At 39.8% G+C, this 25,382-nt stretch overlaps 1 protein-coding gene across 1 annotated transcript; it reads right to left on the bottom strand.

The window, feature by feature from the left end:
• Positions 1-557: 557 nt before the first annotated feature.
• Positions 558-23,830, bottom strand: LOC307130403 (uncharacterized protein; the record flags this gene model as incomplete). The annotated part of the gene is made up of 12 exons (XM_079823365.1): positions 558-781; positions 4,109-4,237; positions 12,836-12,904; positions 13,016-14,999; positions 15,635-15,697; positions 16,411-16,518; positions 17,657-17,764; positions 19,517-19,624; positions 20,133-20,240; positions 22,217-22,409; positions 22,519-22,681; positions 23,728-23,830. The coding sequence occupies 12 exons, from the start codon at positions 23,828-23,830 to the stop codon at positions 558-560; spliced, it is 3,360 nt and encodes a 1,119-aa protein (XP_079679491.1).
• Positions 23,831-25,382: the final 1,552 nt, after the last annotated feature.

Here is a 25,382-nt window from a genome sequence, read left to right as displayed (position 1 = left end):
CAACTGCAGAAATAGTCTTTTATTGAGTCCAAACTCCAGAACTCAAATGAAGTTAAACCTCAAAACTGGCCTGTTAATAAAAAGTATAAAAAATAAAATCATATATAAGAAAAATAATAACTAGGGCTGTCAAAAGATTAAACGCGATTAATCTCATCCAAAATAAAAGTTTGTGTTTACATAATATAGGTGTGTGTACTCTGTATAATTATTATTTATATATAAAAACACACACGCATGTATATATTTAAGAAAAATTTATTATATTTATATATAATATAAATTATATAAATGTATATACAGTATATACATGCAAATATTTCTTAAATATATACATGCTTGTGTGTGTATAATTATTATTTATATATAAACACAGAGTACACACACATATATTATGTAAACACAAACTTTTATTTTGGATGTGATTAATCGCAATTAATCTTTTGACAGCCCTAAAAATAACTTTAACTTCCACATGTGCTTCATTTCACAGACATGTGAATTTAAACAAACTACAACTAAAGAAACCTGACATGTCAGTGAGTTGTTTCTTCATATTATCTGCACTGCAATTTCTTTTTGGAAGCTGTAATGCGATTATATATGTAAAACTTTACGGTCTTCCAATCGCGGTTCTTCAGCGCTTCTGGTTCAGCTTTTAAACATTTGTCACAGTCGCTCTTTGCTGGTACAGTGAATGATGTGATGAAACGCTTCATGTGCCTTTCCACCGCCTGCACCTCAGTCTGCTGCCAGGGTGTCTTCTTCTGGGTAGTTTTACCTAAAAGTGGACAGAAAATAATTGAAATGATAAAAAGTGTGTGCTAGAATTCCAATCTGAAGTTCTGAATCCTATTATCAGTTTTTAATAGGGCTGCCCCTAGGGCTGTGCCGGTAAACGTGACAACCGCACCACCGCGGGGGCTGAGTAGCACTGGCGGTGGTCGGCCAAAACACCTTTTTTTGGACGTGAATATTGTGACACGAGTGAAGCACAAAGCTTTGTTTACAAAATAAATAATGGGTTTGCAATTAAATGTTACATCGCACCCATGGAAACATATGGATTCATGCCGAACGAGAGAGGTAGGCTTTGTGAGCTGAGCCAAATTTAGCTTTGCGTTTTGTGATCTGGTCACCCGATTTTCCACGAATTTAACAATAGGCTTACTCCATTTTATTCTGCTGGACATGGAATCTCTTATTTATTTTCCCAAATCTTCATTTACGTCTCTCACATGGGATTATAAACAGGTCTTCCTTTTGTTTGCTTTAAATTAGGGGTCATGTCATTTACTGTGGTAAAGTACAAAACGGTGTAGGGCATATACATTTTACTTCAAATTGTACTGAACACAGTGTGTGCTTGTTATTAGACTTAAAGGGTTAGTTCACCCAAAAATGTAAATTCTGTCCTTCCCCTCATGTGGTTGGACACCCGTCAGACCTCCGTTCATCTTCAGAACACAAATGAAGATATTTTAGTGTAAATCTGATGGCTCTGAAAGGCCTCCACTGGCTCAATGCACTTTACACTCTCAAGACCCTTAAAAGGTACTAAAGACGTCGATACAAAGCCCATCTCACTACAGTGGTTCTACAATAACTTTATGAAGAGACCAGAATAGTTTCTGTGCGCAAAAAATAAAAAATAAATAACGACTTATATAGTGATGACCGATTTGAAAACACTGCATCATGAAGCTTCAAAGTGTTATGAATCAGTGAGTCGATTCAGCAGTTTGGATCGCCAAAGTCACATGACTTCAGCAGTTTGGCGGTTTGACACATAATCCGAATCATGAATCGACTCACTGATTCATAACGCTTCGAAGCTTCATGATGCTGTGTTTTGAAATAGTCATCACTATACAAGTCGTTATTTAGGTTTTTTTTGCGCACAAAAACTATTCTCGCCAATTCATAAAGTTATTGTAGAACCACTGTAGTGAGATGGACTTTGTATCGACGTCTTTAGTGTCTTTTAAGGGTCTTGAGAGTGTAAAGTGCATTGAGCCAATGGAGGCCTTTCAGAGCCATCGGATTTACACTAAAATATCTTAATTTGTGTTCTGAAGATGTAGGACTGTAATCTCCCAGTCAATTAGTCGATTATTAGTCGATACGTTCTGGCTCGACCAAAATTCTCATTGGTCGATTTTTTGCCGCGTTCATTTCATCAGTTTTGTCGTGTTCATTTCATCAGGTGGAGAGCACTAATTGCTAATGGGGGTGTTTTCAGAGCACCCCTGTTTCACAGGTAACAGTCTGTCTTCAGAACACCCCCATTGTTTTCACTTATTTTGGATTAGCCCAACCCACTGGAGAAGAGAGACAGACTGAAGTAACGTTAGGCTACTTTGCTGTGTTTTATTTATTTAATTGTGAGAGCGTTTTCCTAGTCAGTCCTCTTCTACCATGTCAACAAAGACATCGGCAGTGTGGCAACATTTAAAAAAAAATAGAAAATGGGGAAAAAAAAGACACAATGCTAATTTTGCAAGCAACAGTTTGCATATCACAGCTCGACAAACATGTCATATCCCCTAAAGACGGTAAGCTAACTTGTCTGCGTTAGGTTGCCCCGTCTGTTTTGAGTAGGCTATATGAACATATCAGAATTGCCATATTTCAATGTTTTTTTATTTGGAGCCTAATGTGTGTGGCCACTGTTTGTATTAGTTTTGAGCCTATGCTTTATTTTTCAGTTATGCAATTTATTTTGTTTCTGCTCTTGATCTGGCTTGTTTAATAAATATTCCTTTTTTATTAAAGTGGACGTGCCTTTTGTGTTTACGAGTAAAAGCTTTAAGTTAATAGTCTATTCGTGTCTCAGCCGTGAAGCTGAGCTGATCCTATGTTCACAGAGCGGCTGAAATATTAGTGTCTGTCAGTTATTATAATACATATGACAAAAACAATTGTCTAAATTATGTTGCATATTCCTCAAAAGTTCTTGTGATGATATCACTAGTTGACAACATAGTAAGTTACTATATTTTGGGAAATCATAGGCTGTGATATTGCGCAGGTGCATGTGATGCCACGCTGTCAGAGCCGACAGACTCGTGTGTCAGACTCATTTCAGTGCAAAACCATTTAATATACTGCAAATAGCCTACTAGTTTATGTTTATTTAGAATTCATTTAGGCAGACATCAAGGCTACCAAGTACTGCGCACAGCGCGCAGCTAATTAATGTAAAGTTTTTTTTTTCCTAACATCATTTTTAGTCGAAAATTTCAGGACTTCAGTCGACCAAGATTTTCTTTGGGTGAACTAACCCTTTAAGATGCGTCAAGTTTATGTGTATAGCGCATTTCATACACGCTAGAGATTTTTAGTTTCGCTTTCTCTCGCAGCGCATAATCAAACAAAGCCTAAACTTATATTAGCCTACCATGATTTACTAATATTTATTTAAATGTTACCAGGCTGCAGTGTGTTGTCTGCAGTACTAAAATAAACACGCATGCTTCAATGGATGTTTGAGCCTCATTTATATTTGTAATATTCTATATATATATATATATTATATATATACACACACGTGCGCTGGCGCACCTAACCACCGCCGGAAGTTGGTCCATTACCACCGTGGTGGTAAGAAACTTCCACCGTCACAGCCCTAGCTGCCCCCTAATAGTGGTCTAACTGGTAGCCGACTAGAAGACGTTTGGTCGACCAAAATGTAATTAGTCGTTAGTCACAGGGGAAGTTTAGCTCCAACCCTAATCAAACATACCTAAAGCTAATCAAGGTCTTCAGGATTACTAAACTTACAGGCAGATGAGTGTTTTCTACTAAACACTGCAAGAGAGTGGCCCTCCAGGATCAACGTTCCCCACCCCTGGCTTAAATGAACGACAACTAGTTGACTAGAAAAATCTTTAGTTGAGGACAGCCCTAGTATTTATGTCAGCATCTACAGTGCAAGGAAAATTATGTGCACTCTACCTATAAATAGAATTACATTTAGTGTAAAAATCACTGTTTGATTGACCTAAAATACCCTGGCCTAAAATGATCATTGAGTTTAGTCTATAAACTGACAGTACATCTACAGAAAGAAGCAGACATGCTAAAGAGAAATGTGTGAAGAGTTAACCTTTGGAAGAAGGCCTCACAGCACTGACTCTTGAAGGCATCTCTTCATCTGATGGTGGTTTGCGTCTCTTGGGTGGTGGCGGCATATCATTCCTCTCGGAAGGAGGAAGTGCCACCTCTGCTGATGGTTCTATGGAAAATAAGTCAACATTATTTTATATAATAACATTTTCAGAAATATATAAACCGGTACTCTAGAATGCTGACAATACACAACTGATGTGTTATTTGTCACACTAATGATTTTAAATAATTCTTGCATAAAAGTGCAATTGTGTTCATTATTGCAAGTATAATTGAACTACATCTACATCATGAATCTTTCTAGCGGACATTTAATCAAACATAAGCTCAAGTAAACTGAGTATTTAACCATTTTATTTCAATATTATTGAAATAATATTATTGAAATAATGTTTGAGCTACAGCTTTCCTGTTGGTCAAACAGTAGAGCATAGCGCTAGCAACGCCAAGGTCATGGGTTCAATTCCCAGGGAAAGCAAGAACTGACAAATGTAAAATGTGTACCTTGAATGCAATGTAAGTCGCTTTGGATAAAAGTGTCTGCCAAATGCATAAATGTAAATGTAACAAAATGCATAAATGTAATATTAACAATCATTTGACATGGTTCGTTCTGTGCCATGACCCACCCAACATGAGAAGAGTGGATCAGCTAGCATTTTACGACAAATGTACACGTTTCTCTAATGAAACAAATCTTATGGTAGCACAAAAAGAAAAATCACTCCAGAATGAATGTTTAGTGTAAAACATGTTGAAGAATAGCTTGGAGGCATTCGATACATAATAAGCAGTTTCATCAAAAAAGTGTTTGCTCGGCGTACTTAGGGTTGGGGTACCGAAACCCGGTACCTATGTAACCGGTATGTACCGGACCAAATCAGAACGCAGATTTCAATGCCTCATTCGGTGCCACTTAAATTCAAACGTGCTTTCGCACTTTGGCTGGCGCCGAGCCAGAGACAGACACGCTCAGCGCTCGTCACATATCACAACTACTCAGTGTTTTCAACCACAATGTTTATTTTAGGTTTCAGACATTTAAATGCTCATTGTCTATGGAAGCGGCAAAAACAATCCTTTCAGACAGTTATAACTTCTTATAGTTATATAGTTATAAACTACGTGTTTTATTCATATCAGATACACATTATATAGTGACTCTATAGTTTACTCTATTTTTCTCCCAGTTCAGGTCACTTACTTTCATGTGTTTTGTGAGACGTGAATGAATTTACGTGATGTAAATCCGACAAATCCGATTCTCTGAGGCGTAAACTAATATGGCGCCGCCCATCGCGCAGTATAGATCAACTAACACACATTTGAAAATCCCAATATCAGATAGTTCATGACAAAGTTAGCAAGTTTGTGAATATTTTGAATAAAAAAGAAAAACGAAATAAACCCGATATAGCTGAGCTATCACGGCTGCTGTGTGTCATGTGAGAAGCACGACGCATCGCCATGGAAACAATAAGGCGATGCGTTCTAGAATATTTAGCCAGAGAATATGGTCATATTTCTGCAATAAAGCTGAAGCTGGTTTGTAGCAGACCAAGAACACAGACGACTGCTGTTATTACTGTAACTGTTATTTAGTGTTAAATTAGTTCACTAGTATTAGTAAAGGTCCCATGGCATGAAATTTTCATTTTATGAGGTTTTTCAACATTAATATGAGTTCCCCTAGCCTGAATATTGTCCCCAAGTAGATAGAAATGTTGATCGGTGTAAACACGAGTTCTGGCTGTCTTTCTCTGCCTTTGAGAAAATGACAGGCCAGACGAGCCAATCCTGAAGTCTCCTGGTTTGACGTCCAAACAGGAACGGTTACCTCCCTTTCCTCCGCCCAGAGAATCTGGCACGCCCATGCAAACGCTCGAGAGATCATTCCTTGTGAACGAGTGAATGCTGGCAGTTTCTCAGTGTTTGGATGTACAGATGAAAACAGAAGTCTTTTTTCAGTTCCTTCTGATCTGTGATCAGTGATTTCTGATGTGTAGCTAATTATTTATTTTTCGTGCACACGCAGCGGCTTCTCTCTCTCCAGACAGAACGGTGTTTTCGTGTTTTCTATCTTGTGAGTCAGTGTTTTTGTACGTCCTCGTCGCGTCTACCGGTTCTAAAATGTGCATACAGTCATGAGTTTCTGCTCAACATCGGCCTCACACACGCCGACAGCGGAGGCACCAAACGCGGCGTAAGATTAAGCAGAAGGGAGTAAGCGTGAGCATATTCGGGCTAGCCAGCCTAGCCCCACAATAAACTGGATTACATTCGATTACTGCTGTTGTGTCTTTGGCTTTTTTACTTCCTGCTTCGCTACTGTTCGGACGCTCTTGCTTACTGCTCCGCGCTTTGCTCTATCGCTTCTATATTTTACAACTTCAGCAAATCAGCACATTGCTCAAACGACAAAGCTTGACTCCAATGATAAAATTAGAAACTCTGGTGACTGAATTCCTAAACAAAAAGCGGAATATTTCAACCGACCAGCCTCCCACTGCCTCCAGCTTACATTCCGGAGAAGAGAAAACACAGCTGCCTACATTCAAAAGGATAAGAAAATGCCTCTTCTAGAATCTACTTGCTGCACAAACTGCCACAGACTTTTACAAAGGATTGCAGTTCTTGAAACAAAGTTATTTACGGAACCATCCAACCAGACGAATCACACAGCAGAGCTTCATCATGATCGCCCTCTGCACACTGCCGGTGAGTCCCATAAATGTAGTGCTACTCAACATGTAGAGAAACAAGTAACTGATCAACACACTAATCAATGGAACAAACAGGGAGCGAGACCCAAAGGCACTCGAGACATCAGATTGTCACGAGCATCACATATTGCCGCAGTAGCATGCTCTACCCCAGACACAAGGATTGCAAACACTAGTTTTCTACCACCAAATATACATCTTGAAAACAGATTTGAAGAGCTAATGAATGTGGGTGAGGAATCCCCAAACGTGATAAATGTGACCGAACACAGATTGAATCAGCCCGCAGCTAACACTAATGCTAACAGGCGCTCAAGGTCGAGCAGACAGCGGCCCTCAGCTCAGAGCGCAGCCGAGCCCAGGACTCTGATAGTGGGCGACTCAACAATCAGAAACATTAGCAGCAGGGATACAACTACATGCTGCCTTCCACAAGCAACAGTTTCTGATGTCAACAGGGAACTTAAGAACATTCTGATGAAACACAAGACTGCAAATCGACTTATCATTCATGTGGGAAAGAACGATATTCAGAGAGAGGAGTCAGAACTTCTAAAGAGGGATTTTAATGAACTTTTTGAAACACTTAGGAAACTGAAAGTTCAGCCGTTCATCAGTGGACCACTTCCAGCAAAAGGAACAAATAGGTTTTCACGGCTACTTGGGCTTAATACATGGCTGCAAAAAACCTGCAACATGAAGGGAGTGAACTTTAATCGACAATTTTAATCTCTTCTGGAGTCAGAGACAACTGTTTACATCAAATGGCCTCCACCCAAACAAACTCGGTGCAAGAGTGCTAAAGGACAATATTTATTTTTCCCTTCATCATCCTTCAGCTGTGTGTGCTAACCCACTCAACCTGGATGGCACACACACACCAGTAAAGTACGATCACAGGACTTCATTTCAGCATCTGAATGGACATGCGGTTGATACACCCCACAAGGACAATGATAACACCACGCAGCCACAACAACCACTTCTCATGGACACACTCCCAGCTGAGCCCCGCCCTCAGAGCTCACCACAGATAGACTGTGACGAATTAGAACTGCTCCAAATGACACAGATCGAGGCACTAAACAGTAACATCTCAGCCCATACTGTGGAGTCTGTGGAGGCACTGGTAAAAATGGGGACCATCAGGAGTGACACTGGTGAAATTTTAAAACTTATATGTAATATAAGCAATAGGCTGGAAGAAATGTCACTCCTTGAACCGGACGATAACATATTGCAGCTTCCGGTAACACCAGAGAAACAGCCCCCCTCACCAGACATGTTATTCCGCTCTACAGCATCCCCGCCTCTGAGCTTCACAGAGAAAATGGATTTTGTTTATACTGGAAACAGACAATCACACTCGATCGCTGCGAGCCCCCAGATATCAACCAAAAAGCGTCAAGGCCCACAACCACCAAAGACTGTGGGCCCAGCTCGCTCTGCCCCTCCTCCTGTGAGATTTCTTCGGTCACAACGTCAGGGCACACACCCTCCTCCATCTGCACCAAAAACAACTGATACCAGCTCTCAGTGACGTGTTCTGGGTCCTCGCAAAGTCACCAGCAATCTTATCAAATGTTTACAAAACATGCGTGAATCCAGTGTGCCTTTATCTTTCTCTATTTCTGTTCTGGTACGTGATAGAAAGTCCAAGGCTTTCTCAGGCCGTATGGCAAACCCATCTAATCTGCTGCCTGTTAATTGTCAAACTAAGATTACTATGGGGGAAAAAAATAAAATTAATACTGTTAAGTTAGCACTCTTAAACATCCGTTCACTTAAAAACAAATCATTTCTAGTCAACGACTTAATATCCACAAACAACCTAGATTTTTTGCTTCTAAATGAAACGTGGCTAGAAGACAGCTGCAGTGCAACAGTCCTCAATGAAACAGCCCCTCCTAACTTTACTTTTATGAGTGTCTGCAGACCAGTCAGAAGGGGGGGGGGGGGGGGGGTCGCTGCTCTATTTAAAGATGTTTATCAATGTAAGCAAGTATCATTTGGTGACTATTTGTCTCTAGAATATCTGGGCATTGTGCTAAAAGGTGCTCCACGCATCCTGCTTATCATTATTTATAGGCCTCCGAAATATTCTCCGGCCTTTATTGATGACTTTACAGAGCTGTTATCAGCAATCTCATCTGAGTATGACTGTTTTGCTATTGCTGGGGATTTTAACATTCACATTGACAATGCTGAATCCAGTACAACAAAAGATCTCATGACTGTTCTTAACACTTTTGATTTGACACAACATGTTCACGGACCCACACATGATCGTGTACACACTCTAGATTTACTTATCAGTAAGGGTCTAAATATTTCATCAATAGTTATTAAGGATGTGGCACTGTCTGATCATTTCTGTATTTTCTTTGATATATCAATCTCTCCTGCCATTGAAACTAGATCTGTCTCTGTCAAAAAGAGATGCTTAAATGAGAACACTAGTGTGCTGTTTATGAAGGCTATATCTCTAACACCAAGCATATCTGCAGACTCTGTTGATTTTCTCCTTGACTCTTTTAACTCAAAAGTTAAGGGTGTAATTGATGATATTGCTCCTGTGAAAGTCAGAAAAAAGAGTGGCAAACAAAAAGCACCTTGGAGAAACTCAACAGCAGTGCAATTAATGAAAAGACAATGCAGGAAATCGGAACGCATGTGGCGAAAGACAAAACTTGTAGTCCATTATAAGATCTATAAAGACAGTCTTCGTGCTTTCAATGTGGAACTAGGCAAAGCTAGACAGACCTTCTTTTCAAATATTATAAACAGAAACATAAACAACACACGCACTCTCTTTGCTACTGTAGAGAGACTAACAAACCCCCCCGAGTCACATTCCCAGTGAAATGCTCTCAGACAGCAAATGTAGTGAGTTTGCTTCCTTCTTCTCAGAGAAAATCATTAATATCAGAAATGCGATTAGCACATCCTTGAGTTTCTCTGGGGTGAATCAGATCAGACCACAGCCTCAGAAAGTTACTATGACTGATTTCGAAGCAATTGATGGTAAAATTTTAGAAGAAACAGTACAGCACCTTAAAACATCAACCTGCGCCCTTGACACACTCCCCACTTCTTTTTTCAAAAGTGTGTTTAACTGTTTGGAAGCAGATCTCCTAGAAGTTGTAAACTCCTCACTTCTTTCTGGGACTTTTCCAAACTCCCTAAAAACCGCAGTAGTAAAGCCTCTCCTGAAAAAGAGAAATCTGGATAACTCCATACTGAGCAACTACAGACCAATCTCAAATCTCCCCTTCATAGGCAAGATCATTGAAAAAGTTGTTTTCAGTCAGCTGAACAAATTCTTGAACTCAAACGGATACTTTGACAATTTTCAATCTGGTTTCCGACCGCATCACAGCACAGAGACAGCGCTCATAAAGATTATAAATGATTTTCGCCTCAATACAGATACAGGCAAAACATCAATTCTGGTACTACTGGACCTCAGTGCTGCATTCGACACTGTTGACCACAAAATACTTCTTGACAGGCTAGAAAATTGGGTTGGGCTTTCTGGAATGGTCCTCAAATGGTTCAGGTCATACTTAGAAGGGAGAGGTTATTATGTGAGTATAGGTGACCATAAGTCTGAGTGGACATCCATGACATGCGGAGTCCCACAAGGGTCAATTCTTGCACCACTACTATTCAACCTGTATATGCTGCCACTCAGCCAAATAATGAAAAATAACAAAATGGCTTACCACAGCTATGCTGACGACACCCAGATCTACTTAGCCCTATCACCTAATGACTACAGCCCCATTGACTCTCTATGTAAATGCATTGATGAAGTTAACAGTTGGATGTGCCAAAACTTTCTTCAGTTAAACAAAGACAAAACTGAAATTACTACATTTGGAAACAAAGATGAAATTCTCAAGGTGAATGCATATCTTGAGGCTAAAGGCCTGAAATCAAAAAATCAAGTCAGGAATCTTGGTGTGATTTTGGAGTCAGACCTGAGTTTCAATAGTCATGTCAAAGCAATAACTAAATCCGCTTACTATCATCTCAAAAACATATCAAGAATTAGATGCTTTGTTTCCAGGCAAGACTTAGAGAAACTCGTTCATGCTTTTATTACCAGTAGGGTGGACTATTGTAATGGTCTCCTCACCGGCCTTCCCAAAAAGACCATTAGACAGCTGCAGCTCATACAGAACGCTGCTGCCAGGATCCTGAGCAGAACCAGAAAATATGACCGTATCACACCAGTCCTCAGATCTTTACACTGGCTTCCAGTTACATTTAGGATCGATTTTAAAGTGCTATTACTTGTATATAAATCACTAAATGACCTAGGACCTCAATACATTGCAGATATGCTGATTAAATACAAACCCAACAGATCACTCAGATCATCAGGATCAAGACAATTAGAAATACCAAGGGTTCACCCAAAGCAAGGAGAGTCTGCGTTTAGCTATTATGCCAGCCGTAGCTGGAACCAGCTTCCTGAACAGATCAGATGTGCTCCAACAGTAGCCACTTTCAAATCCAGACTCAAAACACATTTGTTCAGCTGTGCATTTACTGAATGAGCACTGTGCCACTGTACGTGCTTTGTCCGAACTGCTTGCATTTTAATTTATATGCTTAAATTTAACCCTGTTTTTATTTTTAATTATACTCTTTATTTTTATCTTTCAATGTTTTCTTTATTTTTTATTTCTTTTAATTCCTATTATAACTGTAATATTTTTATTTCATTTCTGTGTAAAGCACTTTGAATTGCCACTGTGTATGAAATGTGCTATACAAATAAACTTGCCTTGCCTTGCCTTGCCTTTGTTTGCGCTGTGCACTGACACTTATTTTATTTTAAAAATAATGCTATTATCAACACTTACTTTTAACTCGTTCATCTCGACAGCTGTAATGGTACTTTGCATGTGTTACAAAGTTGGTAATAATGATGAAGACGGACTCGGTGTGACTGGGACTCGTGTTTATTCAGAACTCTCAGATACAAACACAATAAACTCGCGCTGACTGACAGCGCTCTCATAACTCAGTAGGTACTATAAATAACTTTGTTAGCGATCGCTGAGCTCCGTCTCTGGTACGTTAGTGATGTCCGGTTCGCGAACGATCTTTCTTTTGAACCTGTTCTTTTTAGTGAACCGAATCAGTTCACCAAATCGGACTGAATCGTTCTAAACGGTTGGCGTCTCCAGTCAGCGCTGATCCATAATTTACTAAAGTTACTAACTTTCTGACATGAGTGACAGTCCCTCCGACTAGAAATAGACTAATAACCTGAAGTATATGCTGTAACTACAACAGTTCAGACATGCTGAGAACTGATGTGAAGTGAACTCAGGTCCATCCGTCTCTCTGGCAGCAGCTCGTGCCTGCTCGTGCCTCGTAGACCAAGTTAAACCACGCCCCCTCCGCTCATTTAAAATGCAAAGATGTCAGCCAATCACAACAGTGGGCGTTTTTACTGAAGTCTCACAGCAGACACACCTCTTGAAGCAGGGCATTCAGCCACAGGGCAAACAGCAGTATAGAAAAAATGCCTTTTATTTCTAAATTATGACATTTTATGATGTAAAAGTCATTCTAACAATATAAGTACACCTCAGGAAACATTATAAAATAATAGAAAAATGCCATGCCATGGGACCTTTAAGTAAACTGTGTTTTGTATTTATTTATATATTTAAGTATACTTTAAACTTGTAATAAAGTTTTAAATAATAATAAATAAATAAATAGACATTCTTTAATCTCATCCACCTTGTTTTGTGTCTCTTTTTTTTTTTTAAAGTATTGGTTCAGGCACCGGTACGTTTTAAAAGTATCAGTTTGTTACCCAATCCTAGGCGTACTGGAGCATCTTCAATGTTGGAACAATGTTTTTGCCTGTCAGGTCTTTACAAGTCACGTAACTGAAAAGTATGAATGCAAACTATGCAAAATTAAGTAGTGTATATTTTGACAGAAATACAAACCGTCAACGGTAGATGAACAGGGTTCCTCTTGTATGCTCCCTTCTTCCTCATCACAGTCAAGAACTTTTTCTGTGGAAGTTGAAAGTGCAGCTTAACAATGGTATATAATGGATCATAAACACATGGTATATGAAAACATGGTAAACAGAAAATCAAAGAAAGACAAATAAAATAACACACCATCAGGATCGATCCCAATTTCATCCAAGTTCTTGCCATGGAACTCAGCTAATCTTCCTTGCTCAAGGGCCATTAGGACTTTGCTGATCTTGGCAAGTTGCAGGGTCTTCTCAGGGAGTCGATAGAACTCACGATGTATTCTTATGTCGTGTCCAAGAAAGTTTGCCAGCTGGTCCATCTCTGTGTCGGTCATATTCAGCACTGTTGAAAGGGTTGCGGCATGCTTTCGCAGTCTGGTAGATGTCAGTGACTTGGGACACTTTGCACCACACGCCTTTGCAAAGCCACGGAGGCAGTCTGACCCTCGGAAATGTGTCATGGCTTCTGGTCTCGCAAACATATAGGCATTGTCTTTTAAAACTGCACAAGCCTCTCTCTGCTTAACAAGGAGTTCTAAGGCACACAGCATTTTTGGAGTCAGAAGTATTGGAACTGGTCGACCACGCTTTCCCCTGGTGATAACCCTTGTGAAGTGTCTGCAGAGTTTTTTTTCTACTTCAGAGAGTGCCCAGTCCACATCCTCATGCGGATCAGAAGTGTCTCTTGATAGAAATGCAGACAGAGGCATGCTGGCCACCTCTCCTTCCCTGCGCCGGTTAAAGAGAATCATCTGGGCTAGACATACCTTCGCCAGCTCCATCCAGGCTTTAGTAGAGGGACTTTCGGAAAGTAATTTGAACCACTCGTCTTGCACTTCACTGAGATAGGTATGCATTTTTTGGACATCTTCAGTAAAGGGCATGATAGTGGGCAGATTCCACTTTGCTTCACTGATGTTCCTCAATGCTGTAGCCGAGATCAGCTCATTCCACTTGTTCGCATGGACTTCAAGAAACTCACTGGCATTCTTCACAAGCTGTTCATCATTTGAGATTAAGCCCTGAGCTTTTAAGAGTTTGCTTACTTTGACCAGGGAATTACCAAGCTTGTTTGCAAGCGATGGAATCATGAATTTGTCTGTTTCACTGTCATACCCACACGTATACTTGACAGCCTTGACAGTCTTCATGTACTTCTTTGGATTTACACAATCTTCCATTGTTTTTAAAGAGGTGACTCTCCTCGCATTGTGAATCAACCGTCCCAATTCTCGCATCTTCTCTCGCACACACTGTTTGTTTTTGTCTGATAGCCCACCTTTGTTTAACAAGCGCTGCCCAAATTCAGTAATTACGGTGTCATTTTTTATTATATCTGTGATTGGGTCAGGATTCATGGCACTGATTACTCCCCACAGGTGTTTGGTCACGTTTGAAGGCACAGGCCCAGTGTATGTACACATGGACTGAACACGATTTTTTCCTGGTTTGAGGAGGACTGACTGGGGTTTAAGTTTACAAGAACGCATGTGTCGCCACAGGACCCTTCTAGTAAAAAGTCCTTGACAGTATGCACAATGCATGAAATCTTCTCCCTGCACTTTTTTAGGTGGTCGTTTGTATGGCACCAGTTCCCCCTTTCCTGATTCCATAACAGCAGCATTGTGGGCATAGTTTCCTCGGTTGCGAATATAACCCAGCTGTTGTTTTCTCTCCTTTGAACCCTTTGGAAAGCTTAGAGCTCGAGCAACATCTGATTTATTTTCATGTGAACTTTCTAGATGCCTTGCCATCTTAGCGTATGGTTTAGAGCAATACAAGCAGTAATGTCTCTTGTTGTACACTCTACCGCCATCTCTTTTTTGGTATTCACATACAACCACGCTGTCTATTGTGTTCTGACTTGAACTGGGTTCTTCTCCTGTTCCAGGTGCATCAGACGCAAGGCTGTTCACTTTGTCTGTGGTTGTGGAATCACAGTCAGGGGAGCTCACTGAGCCAGATTCATCAACATCCAGTTCATCAAGAAGTTGACGTTTTGTTGGGTTTAGAGCAAGGCTAACATCACTGTCACTGTCGGAAGTGGTATCGGGAACGTAATTATCTGAACTCTCGGGTGTAGAATCAAAGAGCTCACCAGAATCTTGAGGATCTGTGTCTTTTAGCTAAAAAAAAAAAGTTAATTAGAAATGGGTTGAACTGCCACAATTAATTGATCAGTAAATTAACAGACATAAATTGGCAACTATTTGTGATAATCAATTAACTGTTTAGGTATTCCATTTTTGATGATTCTCTAATATTTTATAGTCAAAATGATTTCACAATAATATATTCTTATTGCATTAAGTTACACTAGTCACCAAGTAATTGATAATGAGAATACATTTTGATGGCAGCTCTAAGCAAAATCCCTGATCAATATGAAATAACAATGGCTACGTTTGCATGCAACCAAACTCCATTAGTAATTCGATTGATGGCTCGATCCAACTGAAAAGCCTTTATGTAAAATACCTTAATTGCTACGATTGAGCTAGATCCAAATAAAATTTCTATTGGATTGGATTCTTTTTATAATCTGATCGAGAGGACATCTAAACACTTGATCGCATAGAAAACGCTCAGTGAACATTTAACTTTTTGTTATTAGCAATTTATAAGCTAGGTGCAAAAGATGAAAAAACTCCAAAGCTTGTCAAAAACGAGTGAACTGAGAAGCACAGACGCAAAGTAAGTGCATGATCATAAAATAATAATAATTTCAGGATAGTCAAGGGCCAATTACTAGAAGACTTACCATGACACTTTTAGTCCGTCTCAGTCTGGGTACAAAAACCTCATTTTGGAGCTGTGTCACAATCTGTAAACAAAAAGTATAATCAACATGAATTATTATAAAATAGTATTTGAGGTTCAAAAATAAGACTGCAAGTGTGTGTAGAACTTTTGATCATCCAATTGGACAATTATAGCATTGCAAAAATGCAAATTTACAGAGGTTTTTTTGTTTTGTTTCAATACTTGCATTTTAAAATAAACTTCTAAATGTCTGTTTCGTCGCTATGTAACTAACAGAAGACGATTTTAAAATTGTGGCGCTTCTAATTAAAGGGATAGTTCACCCAAAAACTTTCAACAATTTTTCCATAAATTGAACAGGGAAGGCGATCGGCCGAAAGTTTACTTTATAAAGTTGTATGGATATTTTTCTTACACAAACGCATCGAATCGCTTCAGAAGGCCTTTATTAACACCCCTGGAGCCGTGTGGAGCAGTTATTTGACGGACAGATGCATTTTTTACGGACTTCAAAAACAGAGCAACTATTACTGCCATTCTAATGCTTGGATTAGCCTGGACTTTTGTAATAACTCAGATTTTATTTGTCTGAAAGAAGAATGTCATACACACCTAGGAAGACTTGAGGGAGAGTAAATCATGGGCTAATTTTCATTTTTGGATGAAATATCCCTTTAAGTGACAAAAAGCAGTTGACAATGTACAAAATACACATACTTGCCACATTTGCAACGGTAAAAATGTGCAACACTTCAGTGATGAACATGAACGTACCTGTTGAGGAGAGCTGATCTGAGCCGATTCCTCGTCCATCTGAGTCTCTGACCGGACAGAAGGATCACCGTGACCTGCTGCGCTGGTATTAACAGCAATGCTGCACATCTGTAAGAGACAACAGTCATATGACAAGATATTAGGACATGGAAACACAAGAGAGAAGTCTGAAGACGACACCGCATGACTTCAGAGAGAAAGACAGAGCAACTTCATCTTTAAACATGTACTACTGTCCAGTCAAACTCTGTCTGCACACACACACACACACATCTGGAATAAAACAGGCTTCATGAGGACCTCAAACACACACACTGTTAAAGTTCCTTATGGGGACCAGTTTCATCCAGTTCAAAAAACAAGTTTGAACTCAAACACTGACTGAAAGTGTGTTGTGGGGACGTCGTGAGTGTCCACTTTAAAGCAACTATTAACCCGGAAAAAATCCCTGTGGAGGACAAAACTGGCCCTAGATTCTCCTCTACCACTGAGACACTGGACACCTGTCATTAAACTGTTGGGTTTGGGGATTTACACCAGATACGCATCAAAATATGCTTTAAAAACACTAAAACAGGGCAAAGAGTTACATTTTCAGTGATGAACATGAACGTACCTGTTGAGGAGAGCTGATCTGAGCCGATTCCTCGTCCATCTGAGTCTCTGACCGGACAGAAGGATCACCGTGACCTGATGCGCTGGTATTAACAGCAATGCTGCACATCTGTAAGAGACAACAGTCATATGACAAGATATTAGGACATGGAAACACAAGAGAGAAGTCTGAAGACGACACCGCATGACTTCAGAGAGAAAGACAGAGCAACTTCATCTTTAAACATGTACTACTGTCCAGTCAAACTCTGTCTGCACACACACACACACACACACACACACACACATCTGGAATAAAACAGGCTTCATGAGGACCTCAAACACACACACTGTTAAAGTTCCTTATGGGGACCAGTTTCATCCAGTTCAAAAAACAAGTTTGAACTCAAACACTGACTGAAAGTGTGTTGTGGGGACGTCGTGAGTGTCCACTTTAAAGCAACTATTAACCCGGGAAAAATCCCTGTGGAGGACAAAACTGGCCCTAGATTCTCCTCTACCACTGAGACACTGGACACCTGTCATTAAACTGTTGGGTTTGGGGATTTACACCAGATACGCATCAAAATATGCTTTAAAAACACTAAAACAGGGCAAAGAGTTACATTTTCAGTGATGAACATGAACGTACCTGTTGAGGAGAGCTGATCTGAGCCGATTCCTCGTCCATCTGAGTCTCGTACCGGACAGAAGGATCACCGTGACCTGATGCGCTGGTATTAACAGCAATGCTGCACATCTGTAACAGACAACAGTCATATGACAAGATATTAGGACATGGAAACACAAGAGAGAAGTCTGAAGACGACACCGCATGACTTCAGAGAGAAAGACAGAGCAACTTCATCTTTAAACATGTACTACTGTCCAGTCAAACTCTGTCTGCACACACACACACACACACACACACACACACACATCTGGAATAAAACAGGCTTCATGAGGACCTCAAACACACACACTGTTAAAGTTCCTTATGGGGACCAGTTTCATCCAGTTCAAAAAACAAGTTTGAACTCAAACACTGACTGAAAGTGTGTTGTGGGGACGTCGTGAGTGTCCACTTTAAAGCAACTATTAACCCGGGAAAAATCCCTGTGGAGGACAAAACTGGCCCTAGATTCTCCTCTACCACTGAGACACTGGACACCTGTCATTAAACTGTTGGGTTTGGGGATTTACACCAGATACGCATCAAAATATGCTTTAAAAACACTAAAACAGGGCAAAGAGTTACATTTTCAGTGATGAACATGAACGTACCTGTTGAGGAGAGCTGATCTGAGCCGATTCCTCGTCCATCTGAGTCTCTGACCGGACAGAAGGATCACCGTGACCTGATGCGCTGGTATTAACAGCAATGCTGCACATCTGTAACAGACAACAGTCATATGACAAGATATTAGGACATGGAAACACAAGAGAGAAGTCTGAAGACGACACCGCATGACTTCAGAGAGAAAGACAGGGCAACTTCATCTTTAAACATGTACTACTGTCCAGTCAAACTCTGTCTGCACACACACACACACATCTGGAATAAAACAGGCTTCATGAGGACCTCAAACACACACACTGTTAAAGTTCCTTATGGGGACCAGTTTCATCCAGTTCAAAAAACAAGTTTGAACTCAAACACTGACTGAAAGTGTGTTGTGGGGACGTCGTGAGTGTCCACTTTAAAGCAACTATTAACCCGGGAAAAATCCCTGTGGAGGACAAAACTGGCCCTAGATTCTCCTCTACCACTGAGACACTGGACACCTGTCATTAAACTGTTGGGTTTGGGGATTTACACCAGATACGCATCAAAATATGCTTTAAAAACACTAAAACAGGGCAAAGAGTTACATTTTCAGTGATGAACATGAACGTACCTGTTGAGGAGAGCTGATCTGAGCCGATTCCTCGTCCATCTGAGTCTCTGACCGGACAGAAGGATCACCGTGACCTGATGCGCTGGTATTAACAGCAATGCTGCACATCTGTAACAGACAACAGTCATATGACAAGATATTAGGACATGGAAACACAAGAGAGAAGTCTGAAGACGACACCGCATGACTTCAGAGAGAAAGACAGGGCAACTTCATCTTTAAACATGTACTACTGTCCAGTCAAACTCTGTCTGCACACACACACACACATCTGGAATAAAACAGGCTTCATGAGGACCTCAAACACACACACTGTTAAAGTTCCTTATGGGGACCAGTTTCATCCAGTTCAAAAAACAAGTTTGAACTCAAACACTGACTGAAAGTGTGTTGTGGGGACGTCGTGAGTGTCCACTTTAAAGCAACTATTAACCCGGGAAAAATCCCTGTGGAGGACAAAACTGGCCCTAGATTCTCCTCTACCACTGAGACACTGGACACCTGTCATTAAACTGTTGGGTTTGGGGATTTACACCAGATACGCATCAAAATATGCTTTAAAAACACTAAAACAGGGCAAAGAGTTACATTTTCAGTGATGAACATGAACGTACCTGTTGAGGAGAGCTGATCTGAGCCGATTCCTCGTCCATCTGAGTCTCGTACCGGACAGAAGGATCACCGTGACCTGATGCGCTGGTATTAACAGCAATGCTGCACATCTGTAACAGACAACAGTCATATGACAAGATATTAGGACATGGAAACACAAGAGAGAAGTCTGAAGACGACACCGCATGACTTCAGAGAGAAAGACAGAGCAACTTCATCTTTAAACATGTACTACTGTCCAGTCAAACTCTGTCTGCACACACACACACACACATCTGGAATAAAACAGGCTTCATGAGGACCTCAAACACACACACTGTTAAAGTTCCTTATGGGGACCAGTTTCATCCAGTTCAAAAAACAAGTTTGAACTCAAACACTGACTGAAAGTGTGTTGTGGGGACGTCGTGAGTGTCCACTTTAAAGCAACTATTAACCCGGGAAAAATCCCTGTGGAGGACAAAACTGGCCCTAGATTCTCCTCTACCACTGAGACACTGGACACCTGTCATTAAACTGTTGGGTTTGGGGATTTACACCAGATACGCATCAAAATATGCTTTAAAAACACTAAAACAGGGCAAAGAGTTACATTTTCAGTGATGAACATGAACGTACCTGTTGAGGAGAGCTGATCTGAGCCGATTCCTCGTCCATCTGAGTCTCTGACCGGACAGAAGGATCACCGTGACCTGATGCGCTGGTATTAACAGCAATGCTGCACATCTGTAAGAGACAGTCATATGACAAGATATTAGGACATGGAAACACAAGAGAGAAGTCTGAAGACGACACCGCATGACTTCAGAGAGAAAGACAGAGCAACTTCATCTTTAAACATGTACTACTGTCCAGTCAAACTCTGTCTGCACACACACACACACACACACACACACACACACACATCTGGAATAAAACAGGCTTCATGAGGACCTCAAACACACACACTGTTAAAGTTCCTTATGGGGACCAGTTTCATCCAGTTCAAAAAACAAGTTTGAACTCAAACACTGACTGAAAGTGTGTTGTGGGGACGTCGTGAGTGTCCACTTTAAAGCAACTATTAACCCGGGAAAAATCCCTGTGGAGGACAAAACTGGCCCTAGATTCTCCTCTACCACTGAGACACTGGACACCTGTCATTAAACTGTTGGGTTTGGGGATTTACACCAGATACGCATCAAAATATGCTTTAAAAACACTAAAACAGGGCAAAGAGTTACATTTTCAGTGATGAACATGAACGTACCTGTTGAGGAGAGCTGATCTGAGCCGATTCCTCGTCCATCTGAGTCTCTGACCGGACAGAAGGATCACCGTGACCTGATGCGCTGGTATTAACAGCAATGCTGCACATCTGTAACAGACAACAGTCATATGACAAGATATTAGGACATGGATCATTGTTTGTAACCACTGGATTTTGTTTGTGATCGTGAAATGCAATATGGCCATTGTATGCCACATATAACTTAAACCAGGGTTTTTCCTGGCTCAAAATGAGGCGGAGGTGGTAGTGTTAATTTTGTCACCTATTTTTAATTTAGTCTTAGTCTTGTGCCAAATGTCCTTGTTAGTTTTAGTCATTCACATATCTATATATTATATATTATATAATATATATATTATATATTTTTTGTTAGTCTAGTTTTAGTTAAAGGAAAACTCTAAATATATTGTGTGGCAAAATAACTTGCATAAAATTTATATAACCTGCATAATGTATGTGCCGCAACACCATAGCTAACTGGTGGATTTACAGCATAGATGCCTAAAATCAACATTAGCTTATGAGACGATGGGCACAAATATCGATTTCGATCTTTATTCAGTATGAATTCATATGTATATATCCTACTGTACATCAGGAAAAATAAGTTTGCCTTTTAGCACTATTTTAAACTTTTTTGAGGGGTTAAAGTATATTTACTTGCATTCATTACTATTCACTATTATTAACATTTTAAAATTTCACAAATAAGTAAGCAGTTATGATCTGCAATACTTTTTTGAGCAACTAGACTACATGTATATTTATTAAAGAGCATGCATGCACCAATAATGGCATTACATGCAGCCACAAAATGACTCTAACTTGCCTCTTTGCAGTGGAATTCTCCATTTTAACCTTAATTACTACACTAATTGTAATATAAATAATAATACAAATATTAGAAGACAAATGTTTTAAGTGGTCATTAATGGACCATACTTATTGCACAAATAGTATTTAGTAGGACTAGTATTTAGAACTTTGTACCAGCAAATCATAATATACTAATATTGATTGCTGAAGGATCATGTGACAATATATATTTCTGATGATTATTTAATTATCACAACATGCCTAATCTGAGCAAGTGACTGCCTGTTTGAGTTGTCGACAGACGGAGGCGGCACGAAATTTGACGGAGGCGGCAGCCTCATATTTCTCTATGCAGCAAAAACCCTGACTTAAACGTATAAAGTTTAGGGGCAAAAGAGAAACATTCACCTAAAAGTCACTTAACTTGGATTGAAGCTTTCTGAGATTTGGATATCATTTATTGGTGTATACCCATTACAATTTGTATTAAAATAGTAATACGGGTAAGTTAGATTAATATATTTCGAATAGATTCAAATTTTAATCTAATCAACAACCAACTTGCTTGACACGTTGCAACAATGAGCTATTATGTACACAGTGCCTTGCAACATACTTGTGTTCTCCATGGGTAGTCTTCTCCTCCATAATCATAGGTGATTTCTTCTCCTTCTTTAATGTCATGAAGGGTAAAAAGACAAAGGTGGGGCTTTCCATTCACATCAATTTTCTTCATCTTACAATTTGGATGTTTGTGGTCATCATTAACTATCCGCCCAAAGGATTCATCTTCTCTTGAGGCATCAATGCTTAAAAATATGAAAACATAAGAAAATGAGTAATACTCTCAGTCTTTTTTTTTTTTTTTACTATAGTATAGCATAAGGTATATAGCTTTTGTTCAACTTGACATCTTACCACCATGTTTTCCCTCGCCACTTGAAATCAAACATAAACGCAGCACAGGACGCGTGGTAACGCTTTCTTCTCCTCTGCAGTTCTGCATCATTTATCATCTCTCCCCTGTACTCAACAACAAAATCTCCTTTGCAAAAGGAACCCTTTGCAAATAGACCTCGTCCTGCAAATTACAGAAAAAAAACATTCACAAAAAGAAAATCTTGCAGATAAAGAACACCAATTACACACACAAACACAAAATACATCAATAGTTAGCTGATTTTAAATAAGCTGCAACAGGTGCCTAAGTAATGTACCCAGATGCTCATAAGATTATGGTTAGGACATGCATATGATAGTAATTAAGGGGGGGGTGAAATGCTGTTTCATGCATACTGAGCTTTTTACACTGTTAAAGACTTGGATTCCCATCCTAAACATGGACAAAGTTTTTTTTTTTTAAAGTTGGACGATTGATGGAGTATTTCTGTGCCAAAAATACTCCTTCCGGTTTCTCATAAGTTTTGGAAAGTTTTTTCGAGTGTGACGTCACATGGGGCGGAATGTCCTTGGAAAGGCGCGCGCGCGCGCGACTAGAGCGAGAGCAAACGCTTAAGCCGGCTGCACTGCAGTCACAGGACTTCACTGAATCAACAATGTCACCAAAGCAAGACAACCCTGCACAGCTTCCCAAAGAACCTAGCGTTAATGGGACAGTGGATGGAGTTTGTTTTTTCGGAGCAGGAGTTGTGCAAGTGTTTGTTTGTTCCCTGAATTTCGGCGACGATGGTTTATAAACAAGCCCCAGTTCAACTCAGGATTTGTAGCTGGTCTAATGCTGAAAGATGGAGCGGTCCCAGCGATTAAGGTTCACGGTCGTGTGTTGGTAGCAGGCGGTGAGTAAAAATGCTTCAAATGTCTTTGTATTGTTAGCTATCGATTCCATTGTTTTTCTCTGTAAATATGCATAGCTCAACACAAGAGTTGCGTGCGCTCGTCATTCTTTAGCTCTGCCTGAACGATACGTCCACAGCCGCTCAGCTTTTTTCGGAAAGACTCGGTACAGCGTATCTTTCTTTTATAAAAATAATAAAACTAAAGACTTTTCGGAGATATGAAAGATGCAATACTACTCTATAGACACTCAAGATTTACACAAGATTGACTGAAAATGAGTGTTTCACCCCCCCTTTAATGACTGATAAATCACACCATACACCACCTTACCTTTCTCTGCATTTATATACTTCACATCTAATTTGAATGTCTTGTCAGTCTTTGAAACCACATGATGCACGGCATCCTTAAGGGGGCTGATTCGTGGTGGCATTTCAAACTTGGAAAAAGATGTGTAAAGAATTAGTGTGAAAATGGGGAGACATGCAAAATTAAACTAGTATTTTCAATAAGCAGATAATAATGTTATTGTAATGTAACACTGTACTGTATTACTCTCATGTACACACGGTCATTTTATCACAATGTATGCAATGACAATAGAACAAGGATAATCAATGTCTGGCACAACACTAGCCTTAAAGGCATCAACTCACTATGTTCACTTAGACTCTAATCGCTCACAAATAAAAATATGTTCCTATATATTGTACAGTAGCCATGAGAAATTATTTAAAAATGATTAACTTATTCTTCTGCACGATTCACCTACAAACCCTGGTTTATAACTACTATTTATTTAACTAAAAATAAGTTTAATAATTTATTCATAAAGCTACTTACCATTTTAGTTGTTTAATTTTACTTAATTTCTCTCTGAAGCCCTTTGGTAATGATCTGTGGATTATATGTAGTCTACAAATTCACTTTAAATGTAAATAAACAAATACTGATCTTTAATTCTTCATAATTACAGTCAAACACTATAAACAGGAGCCTGACATCGAGTGCAAACCCCCCCTCCCCCCGCGAGATTATATTCCAACATGTGCCCTGATAAAAATATGATTTCAACATGTGCCCTGACAAAAATATGATTTCAACATGTGCCCTGACAAAAATATAAAATTTCTTTAATATAAAGCATAAAATAATCCACCCCTCCAACACTAACGCGAACTAGACAGAAACTAATTTAATATTAACCGAATCGTTCCAATAGCAATCATTTCAGTCTAAACATTAGGCGACGCTTTTCATTTAAAATGTAGTCTTTAACATTAAATTGAATGATTATGTGATCGCTAATATCGTCAGGCCACATTTAGCCTCATCAGTGAGCTAGCCTGCTAACGTTACCTAAAGTAATTACTAACTTAATAACATATGTGCTGCTTACCTTGTGTTTCACCTTTTTCCTCTTCGTCCCTTGGCATTTTCTGCATGTAATCTTCTTTTTGTGAAGTATTGTTCTTCTTCTTCTTGTTTAATGAAGTTTGTGAAGTCAAGTGTCAATTTAATACGTATGTCTTTGCTGAAATCGATCTTAACGATGCGTAGGAAGTGGGCGGAGCCTAACCATAATTGGAAAATGTGTGTGTGGAGACGTGAGTGCATTACCAGTCAGAAAGGTTTGGGGGCGCAACTGAGCACTCCCTACACACACGCACACTACCTCAAAAACGTGTGTTATGGGCCAAAGCTAAAACTCCGCCCACCACCTTCAGAACAGATTCTCTACTCATTTTAATGGTTTCCCTTATGGGGACCTCATTTTTGGTCCCCACAACGCAAGAGGTCCCCATGACGTGACTGTGTAAACAGATTCATGTCCCCACAACGTGATGAATACCAGAACACACACACACACACACACACACACACACACACACACACACACACACACACACACACACACACACACACACACACACACACACACACACACACACACACACAAACACAGGTGTCTGGAGCATTTTTTG

The sequence above is a fragment of the Gobio gobio genome (genome assembly GCF_949357685.1).
Source record: "Gobio gobio genome assembly, chromosome: 8".
Classification (NCBI taxonomy): Eukaryota; Metazoa; Chordata; class Actinopteri; order Cypriniformes; family Gobionidae; genus Gobio; species Gobio gobio.
Note: the sequence above shows the minus strand (reverse complement) of the source record. Positions and strands in the feature narration are given on the sequence as shown.